The sequence below is a fragment of the Panthera leo genome, chromosome A3 (genome assembly GCF_018350215.1).
Source record: "Panthera leo isolate Ple1 chromosome A3, P.leo_Ple1_pat1.1, whole genome shotgun sequence".
Classification (NCBI taxonomy): Eukaryota; Metazoa; Chordata; class Mammalia; order Carnivora; family Felidae; genus Panthera; species Panthera leo.
In genome coordinates, this window is record NC_056681.1 from 94,080,523 (window position 1) to 94,090,946 (window position 10,424).

A 10,424-nucleotide genomic window follows, 5' to 3' on the forward strand; every position below is an offset into this window, starting at 1 on the left:
AATAAGTTCATATTTACACTTCTGTTTCTGTATGTTTACCTTAATACTTGAAGAAAAATTATCTTTTATAAATCTTTTTATGGGAAAATTTGATTATCAATCAAATTATCCTAATTTCTATTCCTCTGCTTTCTGTAGGTTTTTTGACTTATCTCTTCCTAAATTCTTGTATTCTTTATTCTCTCATATGATGATAGTACAGTGAATGAGTATATACATTGCTCAAAGGACAGATTTGATGCTGATGTTGTAATGTTTCCTTGTTATTGTTATGCCCAGAATTCGTGATCCCCAAAGACCACTAGGGAGCCGAGTCCGATGCAAAAGCAAAAGAACCTTTATTCGAGCTAGCTCGAGCTCAATCCCCTACCTGCACCGACGCAGCGGTGAGATACCAGGGAGAGAGCGAGTTTCAAAAGCACAAAGGTTTTATAGGGGTCTAGGGGCAGTTGGTGAGGTAATGGCTGTGGCCTCAGCCGATTGGCTGGGGAAGGGTCGTGGCCTCAGCCGATTGGTTGGGGAAGGGTCGGAGTCCTGTTACGCAGGTCGCTGGGCGTGTTTTGATCAGAAAGTTTGAACGGGTGAGCGGGAGGTTACTCAAGGGGAGGAGGCGCAGTCTGAGGTTTCTGTGAATTTCCCGGAAAAGGGGTCATGTCGGGGACATAGTCACTCAAGGTGGAGAACACAGAACAAGATGGAGTCGGCCGGCGTAGGCCCGCCCTTTCATTCCCCCCTTGTCATGTAACTTACGGACCCAATCATGGGTCCGGCTGCATTTATGGTGACAAGGGGAACAGAGTTTAGAAGTTTACGCCAAGTTCTGGGAAGCATGTGTCCCTGGGGTGGCTCTGGGAGGTCTAATTAAGTATTGTCCCTGAGCTGGTATCTATGATCTGCCAGGTGATGTTTTGGGGGGTGTGGGGACTCCCGGTAGCATGAGCAATGACAAGCAGAGTTAACAGAGTTACCAATATTAGGTGGGTCGAATGTGCTGTAGCTTGAGCTTGAGCTTGAGCGGGTTGTGTTGGTCCCGACTGATGGCCCATCGCGTGACGAAGTCCTTCCGGATCGAGGAGGGGTCCGCTGGCCGAACGTGGGTGTGATGGACCCAGGTCGCGATGCCGTCTACTTTGAGAGCGGTGGGGGTTGTCAGCACTACAATGTAGGGTCCCTTCCAGCGCGGCTCGAGAGTCTCTCGGTGGTGCCTCTTGACATAGACCCAGTCTCCCGGCTTGTACTGATGAGGTGTCAGGGTCTGGCCAGCCTCGTAGATGGCACGGAGGCGCGGCCAAATGTCCTCGTGCGCCCTCTGGAGCCCTCTCAAGGAAAGAAAAAGTTCTAGATCTTTAAACTCTGCAAGAAGTTCAGCTCGAAGGCTGGGAATAACAGGGGGTGGCCTGCCAAACATGATCTCGTAGGGAGTAAAACCCAGAGTGTAAGGAGTGTTTCTAACCCGGTAAAGGGCGTACGGTAGGAGAGTCACCCAGTCCCCGCCAGTCTCCATGGTTAATTTGGTAAGGGTCTCTTTTAGGGTTCTATTCATTCTTTCTACCTGTCCTGAGCTCTGGGGCCTATAAGCACAATGTAATTTCCAGTTTGCCCCCACCGCCTTGGCTACTGCCTGTGTTACCTGAGAGATAAAAGCTGGTCCATTGTCTGATCCTACCATGGCAGGAAAACCATACCTGGGTAAGATGTCTTCTAGTAGCTTCTTAGCCACCGTCTGAGCCGTTTCATGCTTGGTTGGGTATGCCTCCACCCAGCCAGAGAAGGTGTCTGTAAATACTAAAAGATATTTATAACCATACTTTCCTGGTTTGACTTCAGTGAAGTCGACTTCCCATTGGGCTCCCGGTCTGGTGCCTCTGAGCCTGGTTCCTTTTTTATTTGATGTGGCTTTCGCGTTGGTGAGTTGGCAGGTCTTGCAGGCAGATACAACTTGCTCTATTTTGGTGTCCTGTTGGTGAATCTTGATTCCGGCATGTCGGATTAAGTCTTTTAATTTTTGGGCCCCCATGTGAGTAGACCGATGCATGTGCTCTAATATTGAGACTCCGAGCCGGTCTGGCAGCACGAGCTCCTTGTTAGGTGTATACCACCATCCCTTTATCTCCTGGGCCATGGGGAGTTTCTTGATCCGCTGTAACTCCTCCTGGGAGTATTTGGGCTGGTCTGGTAAAACTGGGTCTCCCGGGTCTGGTAGTTGTATGGTCATGGTGGGGACTGGAGTAAGGGCTACTGCCTTGGCTGCCTGGTCAGCCTTTCGATTACCTCTAGCTACTGGGTTATCAGCTTTTTGGTGCCCTTGGCAGTGGATAATGGCTAGCTTGGCAGGAAGCCATAAGGCCGTAAGCAGGTTAAGTATCTCCTGCTTATTTTTTATAGTCCGTCCTTCTGCCGTCAGTAACCCCCTCTCCTGATAAATTGCCCCATGAATATGAGCTGTGGCAAATGCATAACGGCTGTCTGTGTAGATGTTAAGCCGTTTTCCAGCTCCCAGCATCAGCGCCTTGGTGAGGGCTATGAGCTCCGCTCGCTGGGCTGACGTTCCGGAGGGTAGAGCCTCCGCCCATACGGTGTCCATTTCGGTGACCACCGCTGCACCCGCATACCTGTGTCCATCTCGCACAAAGCTGCTGCCATCAGTGAACCAAGTAGCCTCGGCATCGGGGAGGGGCTGGTCGGTCAGGTCCATCCGGAATCCATGTACTTGTTCCAGGATTCCCGCACAGTCATGTAGTGGAGCACCTAGGTCAGGGTCGGGCAGCAGGGTTGCAGGATTGAGGGCTGCACTGGGGTGGAACCGCACTCGTGGAGGGTTGAGTAGGAGGCTCTGGTAATGAGTCACACGTGTATTGCTCATCCATCTATCAGGAGGCTGTTTCAGGACCCCTTCAATGGCGTGTGGGGTTGTGATCCAGATCTCCTGTCCTAGGGTCAGTTTGTCTGCATCCTTGACTAGGAGTGCTGTCGCCGCAATAATTCTTAGGCATGGCGGCCAGCCGGCAGCCACTGGGTCTAGTTTCTTAGACAGGTAAGCCACTGGGCGGTTCCAGGGGCCTAAGGCTTGAGTTAGAACCCCTTTTGCTATTCCCTTATGTTCGTCTACAAAGAGGTGGAAGGGTTTCATAATGTCTGGTAGGCCCAGGGCTGGGGCACTTAGGAGGGCCTTTTTTAACTGATTAAAGGCAATTTCTTCTTTTTCAGTCCATTTAAATGTTTTCCCCTCTTTGGTAGCTTCATATAGGGGCCTGGCGATCTCAGCAAAACCTGGAACCCAGAGGCGGCAGTAGCCGGCTGATCCTAGGAATTCCCTCACTTCTCTTCGGGAGGTGGGAGTAGGGATCTTTAGGACAGTTTCTTTTCTGGCATCTGATAACCGCCGCTGTCCGCCCTCCAGGATATATCCCAGGTAACTTACCCTCTCCCTGCATATCTGAGCCTTCTTCGCGGATGCCCGGTACCCTAAAGCCCCCAGGGTAGCCAGCAGGTCCTGGGTCCCTCGCTCACAGTCTTTGGCCGTGTCAGCAGCAATCAGGATGTCATCTACGTACTGTAGGAGGGTGAGGCCAGGGTGCTCCCTTCTGTACTCACCCAGGTCCTCGTGTAGTGCCTCGTCGAAGATGGTGGGTGAATTTTTGAATCCCTGAGGTAGCCGTGTCCAGGTGAGTTGCCCACTGTAGCCCTCCTCCGGATCATGCCACTCGAAGGCGAACAGGGGTTGGCTCTGGGGTGCCAGCGGCAGACTGAAGAAGGCGTCCTTTAAATCTAGTACAGTATACCAGACCCTGGAGGGCGCCAAGGAGCTCAAGAGAGTATATGGGTTGGGAACAGTTGGGTGTATGTCCGCGACCCTCTTATTTACTTCCCGGAGGTCTTGTACCGGTCGGTAGTCATTTGTGTGAGGCTTTTTGACCGGCAGTAAGGGGGTGTTCCAGGCAGACTGGCAAGGAACTAGTACCCCTAGGCTTCGTAGTCTCCGGATGTGTGGCTGGATCCCCTTCCGGGCCTCCTGTGACATGGGGTATTGTTTGATCCTTACCGGACTCTCTCCTGGCTTGAGCTCTACCAGGACTGGGGTCCTATGAGCGGCTAGTCCCATCCCCCCCCCCAGTCTCTGCCCAAACCGAGGGGAATTCTTGTAGCCATCTGTCTATATTATCCTCTCTCGGGAGCGCCTCCTGGTGGAGGAGGTATTCATCCTCCAGTTTCATGGTCAGGACCTGGATGGGGTGGCCCTTGCGATCGGTGACCTGAGGCCCCCTTGTCTGAAAGTTATCTGAGCTCCAATCTTGGTCAGTAAGTCCCGTCCTAACAGCGGGTAGGGGCATTCTGGTATTACCATAAAGGAGTGGGATACCCGGCCCGTTCCCAAATCTACTGTTCTTCGGGTAGTCCATGAATACTGGCTCATACCAGTTGCCCCTTGTACCCAGGACTTCTTGCTGGCTAGTTTTCCTTGTGGGGTGCGGAGGACCAAATGTTGTGCTCCGGTGTCGACAAGGAAGTCAACAGGGGTCCCCTCCACTTTAAGAGTTACCCTGGGTTCGGGGAGAGGGTCCGAACCCCGACTCCCCTAATCACTTAGTTCATCTAGCTCTAGGACTTTTACTCGATCAGTCTTGCTTCCTTTCCCGCCGGCCCTTTTCAGACAATCTCGGGCCCAATGCCCTATCTCCTTGCAGTATGCGCACTGATCCTTCTGCAGCCTCTGCTTCCCCCCCTTGGTGGTTCTTTTACCTTTTCTTGCGTCGTCTGCCAGCTGCCAGAGACGGCGGTCTCGTTCCTCAGGGGAGTCAGCAGTGGTAGCTAGTAGTATTCTCGCCAGGTCTCGAGTCTGCTTACTGCTGGCAGCCGCCATGGCGCGAGCCTGCTTGTCCTCAGGAAGCTCCCGGTTATTATATACCTTTTCGGCTACCACCAGTAAGTCCTGCAGACTTTTTTCTCCTAGTCTATCTATTTTCTGTAATTTTCTCCTAATGTCTATGGCCGATTGGTTTACAAAGGCCATGATAACAGCAGCCTTGCTTTCCGGAGCCTCTGGATCCATGGGGGTATAGGTACGGAATGCCTCCATGATCCGTTCTAAAAAGACAGCCGGAGATTCATCTTTTCCCTGTTGTACATTTCCTACCTTGGCCAAATTGGTTGGCTTTCTAGCAGCCATTCGGAGACCCCCCATTAGAGTCTGGCGGTAGACCCGGAGCCTCTCCTTACCTTCTGCCGTGTTGAAATCCCACTGGGGCCGAGTTAAGGGGAAGGAGGCAACTATCTGAGCCTGGTTGGTGGTGGGATTCCCATCTGTGCCCGGAACTAGTTTTCGGGCCTCGTTGACGATTCTTTCTCTTTCTTCAGTCGTGAACAGGACCTGCAAAAGCTGCTGGCAATCGTCCCACGTGGGCTGATGGGTAAAAAGAACAGAGTCTAATAAATCAATAAGCCCTGCCGGTTTCTCGGAAAACTTAGGATTCTGAGCTTTCCAATTGTAGAGGTCACTAGTGGCGAAAGGCCAATAGTGATGGGGCTGGTTCCCCTCCGCGTCTGGGGGTCCGGTGGCTCGCAGGGGCAGAATAGTGGAGTCGGCGGCGGAGGCGGATTGCTCCCTCTGAGCCCTTTGTCTGGTGAAGGGCGGGCTTCCCACTGGAGCGTTTCCGCCTCCCGCTCTCGGAACAGCGTCTGCCTCCCCCGGAGGGGGAGGATGGTGTTCTTCCAGCATCCTAGAGGGGTTATACGAGGGAGGAAAAATTAATTCTTCTTCAGTACCCCCCTGTAAGACAGGGTAGAGGGGTGCTGAAGGCTGGATAAGACTTTTCTTCTTCTTTGTCCCCTGCAAAGCAAGAATGGGTTTTGGCTCCGGAGGGAGCGGGGCTAGGAAGGGTTTAAGCCAAGAGGGTGGGTCTTCCACAAGGTCCTGCCAAGTGATAATGTAAGGGAGCTGATCAAGATGGCCCGTCTTAGGCTGAGAGATGATACTCCTGACTCGGTGGATGGTAGGGAGGTCGAAGGTCCCCTCTGGTGGCCATCCGACATTGAAAGTTGGCCACTCGCTAGAACAAAAAAACTGCCACCGACCCTTTCGGACTTCCACACTGAGGTTGTTAGCTCTTCCCCTCACATCCTTAAAGTGATCAATCATAATACTTAGAGGAGTAGTCTGAGTCTGTCCCATAACGTCCGTCCAGTAAGTCCACAGAACAAAACAGAGAAACACAAAAACAGACAAACAGAGGGCCCCTAGAAAATCTTCCAACTCCATGGAAGCAAAACTGAAAGCTAGCTTAGACATTTGAGGGGATTCCACGTCCCTCCAAAACCGATGAGGGGATTCCACGTCCCTCCAAAGACGACAGCCTCACGCCGACCAGCGGGAGCGACCCGCCTCGTCTCAGACCTTTGAGGGGATTCCACGTCCCTCCAGAAGGGAGAATCGGAACGTCTTCCGAAACTCCCGGCCCGTGGTCCTCCAGTGCGTCCACTTAGACCGCGTCGGGCACTACCAGAACTCCAGAAGTGAGCTCACACAGAAAAGACAGAACAAACAAACAGACACTAACCGTGGCCAGTCAGGCTCTCCGGGTCGGGGGTCCCTCAGGGGTCTTGGGGATCCCGGGCCGAGCCCCCAAATGTTATGCCCAGAATTCGTGATCCCCAAAGACCACTAGTGAGCTGAGTCCGATGCAAAAGCAAAAGAACCTTTATTCGAGCTAGCTCGAGCTCAATCCCCTACCTGCACCGACGCAGCGGTGAGATACCAGGGAGAGAGAGCGAGTTTCAAAAGCACAAAGGTTTTATAGGGGTCTAGGGGCAGTTGGTGAGGTAATGGCTGTGGCCTCAGCCGATTGGCTGGGGAAGGGTCGTGGCCTCAGCCGATTGGTTGGGGAAGGGTCGGAGTCCTGTTACGCAGGTCGCTGGGCGTGTTTTGATCAGAAAGTTTGAACGGGTGAGTGGGAGGTTACTCAAGGGGAGGAGGCGCAGTCTGAGGTTTCTGTGAATTTCCCGGAAAAGGGGTCATGTCGGGGACATAGTCACTCAAGGTGGAGAACACAGAACAAGATGGAGTCGGCCGGCCTAGGCCCGCCCTTTCAGTTATTAACCTACAAACGTTTAGCATTTGTAGTTTTGAAATCTTTTTTGAATTGTGTGCAATTTAGAGTCTCTGTAGGAACATGCATATTTGTGAGGGCAAAACAAGGGCAGAGGCAGCAACACTGTCTCCATTGTCCCAGTTTACAGATGAGAACCCAAGAGGCAGATAGAGATAAGGTTCCAGCTTTCTGATACTTTTCCAACCTATCTCTATTGCAAATAACAAAGCCAGTAATACCAAAAACAGAAGAATGAGTGGGCTGTATTCTCAATTCTGCTTCATAATTAGCAGCAATTACTTTATCAGCGAGTGTTTTCCTTCAAAATTCTTTTGTGTTTTCTTCCTTTAGTGTCATCCTGGATGATCTAGTGAGATTTTGAATGAAATGCCACTGGAGGTCACTGGACAGATACTATTTGAATGCAGAAATCAGCAATTATCGTTTAACTAGGTAAAGAAAGAAAGAATTGTATTATTCTAGGAAGTCTTCCTTCAAATTAAGCAAATTATTTTAATTGTTAATAGACAGTCAACAGGACCTTAATTAAATCAGTTGCCAATAATTCTGCCTATGAACTGAAGTCAGTTTATTCATTGGTATTTTTTTAAACCACAGAGTAAAACTTCTACATTTTAACTTTTGATTTGATGTCAGTGGTTAAGTTTTTTTCACCCTGAAAATGATTATAGCAATCTTCAGTGTTCATAAGTGTAAATTTCACTTATTTGAGGCTCAGTAACTCTGGTTTCAGTTTCCTACCCAAAGCTACAAAATCACTTTGAAGAGCACCATATAACTAAATTAAACCATCAAGTCATCAAGCTGGGAATGTCACACCCAGGAGGGTACTTCAGTGCTTATGGCAGCTACTTCTGGGCTCCAACAAGAATTTCCCAGAGCTGAAAGCATTCTCGGGCTCAGAGACTTCATGGAACGTAAACCTTTACTTCAAAAATAAACTTTGTATTTTGAAAACAAAACATTTATTGTTTGTGTAAAAGGTCCCTGAGTTTTGTTAGGAAACATTTTAACAACTCCGGTTTATAAAAATACCATGAGACAATGATTACAAATGTAACCTTCACTTTAAAAGAGCAAAAGCAATTTGGGCCCCTTGGTTTTAACATTGTGTTACTTGGCTGGTTGCACAGAGCACCCAGTTGGGCACAAAATGATTTCCGGAACTCTAATTTTTTACTTTATACTTTTTATATGGATTTTTATTTCTTAGTGACTAGCTCTTCCTCTCACAAATAAAGGAAGAATTACCGAATGTGTTCATACGTACATGAAATATTGTGAAATTTTAAAAAGGAGGCAGTTTAGTTACAGCTGTTTTCGAATAAATTTGTAAATAATATCTAAAAGCAACTTATTACATATAGGGCTGCCATATTTCACAATGCAGTACAGTATGTTCAATATAAGAATAAAAATTAAATGTATTAGGGCCCTTATAACTAAGAAGCCGTTTGCTTTTAAATAATGGTTGCAGATGGTTTCTACTATTTCTGTTAAAATTTCTACAACCTGAGTTATTACAGTCTAAAATTTAACATTTTTAAAGCCGTATAGAGCTTATATACAGATTTTGTACATTTCTTTCTCCAATCACCAAAATAGTGGAGTAACTGCATAGATACTAATATTCTGAGTTGATGCTAAGTTTTGAGCAATATGGTTTGAGAGTACATTTAAATAATATTTCCAGGCACTCTTAGCTTTATTTTCAAAGCATCGACACAGGAGTGATATATAAATGGGAGTGATATATAAATGATCGTGAATTAATAATAATAAACTATCACTCTTGAAGCAGAAATTTTGATCCTGGCTCACTCTATTTACTGAATAATCACTTCTGGACACTAATTTTTTTTTCTGAGGAACTTTATAATGTAAGGCTATTCTTTACTCCATAAATGTAGATTATACTATATTCATAATTCTTTTTAAATGAAAGCCTTCAATATGATCATTTCCTGGAAATGGTACAGGAAAAGACGGAAAGTGAAATGATCAAGGTAGGGTATTAACATTAGGGTGATGATATTTCCTTTCTGAGGAAGCTCTCAACTCTGACCTTGAGAAATGTGTGACTCCACTGGACAAAGTTAAATGGGCAAGGAAGTCTCTATTTTTAAAAATTTGTTTCCAACATCATTGAAGCATAATAGACAAATTAAATTGTGTTTATTTAAAGTGTACAATGTCATGATGTGACATATGTATACATTATGCAATGATTACCACAATCAAGTTAATTAAATTAATTGTATTTACTATGTCATATACTTGATTGGTTGTTGTTGTTTTATGAGAACACCTAAGAACTACTCTTGTGGCAAATTTGATGTATACAACACAATACAGTATTATTTTTTTTTTAACATTTATTTATTTTTGAGACAGAGAGAGGCAGAGCATGAACGGGGGAGGGTCAGAGAGAGGGAGACACAGAATCCGAAACAGGCTCCAGGCTCTGAGCTGTCAGCCCAGAGCCCAGTGCGGGGCTCGAACTCACGGACCGCGAGATCATGACCTGAGCCGAAGTCGGCCACTCAACCGACTGAGCCACCCACCCAGGCGCCCCCACAATCCAGTATTATTAACTATGCCCACCAGGCTGGACACTAGGTTCTCAGGATTCATTTGTTTTTAACTGAAATTTTGTAACTTTTGATCACTGAGCAGGGAATGTGGGGCAAGCTGAGGGCAAAGTACAAGCTAGCACCCTGCCCCCAGGTGGGATCTGAGTGATATTCCTCTGATACTCCTGGCTACCTAAGAACAAAGGAAATGGGTGTAAGTGCTTGTCATAGTGATGTGGGAAACTAAGGCAAACAAGAAATTAAATCCCCTTACTGCCTGCAGCCCATTGACAAGTCCTTCAAACAGGCTGAGTGACCGCCCTCTGAGTTCAGTCAGCTACGTTGATGATGACACTTTGGATAGTGGCAAACTATCCTGACCCCCACACCCCCAGGATCCTGTAAGTCTACTTTAACATATAGAAAGTTTCCTTTGGAGACTTACTTCCTTTATCTCAACTCCCCCCAAGATATATGCTGGAAATCATACTCCAAGCTTATGGCCCCCTGATATACATCTGAAGGGTCTCATGACTGAGGTTTTACTAAACAGTAATAAACAGCTAGCCCCTCAAGGTCCTGGAATCCTTGCTTCCAAAATTCCTTAGACACTTACTCTATCCCTGACCCCCTCCCAACCTGAGGTTATATAATCAGTTACCTGTCATGACCCCATGCAGCTCTTCCTGCCCATTGGGTCCTGTTCCCATGCTTTAATAAAATCACCTTTTTGCACCAAAGACAT

The 10,424-nt window shown here is 47.7% G+C and overlaps 1 protein-coding gene across 1 annotated transcript; it reads right to left on the reverse strand.

Annotated features, from left to right (window-relative positions):
- Window positions 1-1,087: 1,087 nt before the first annotated feature.
- On the reverse strand, window positions 1,088-6,169 carry LOC122215072 (the record flags this gene model as incomplete). Its single annotated transcript, XM_042930241.1, is given in 3 exon segments — window positions 1,088-4,108; window positions 4,110-4,261; window positions 4,264-6,169. Coding segments are annotated over 3 exon segments (5,079 nt in total), but the record flags the coding sequence as incomplete, so codon positions are not given.
- Between the last annotated feature and the right edge of the window lie 4,255 nt (window positions 6,170-10,424).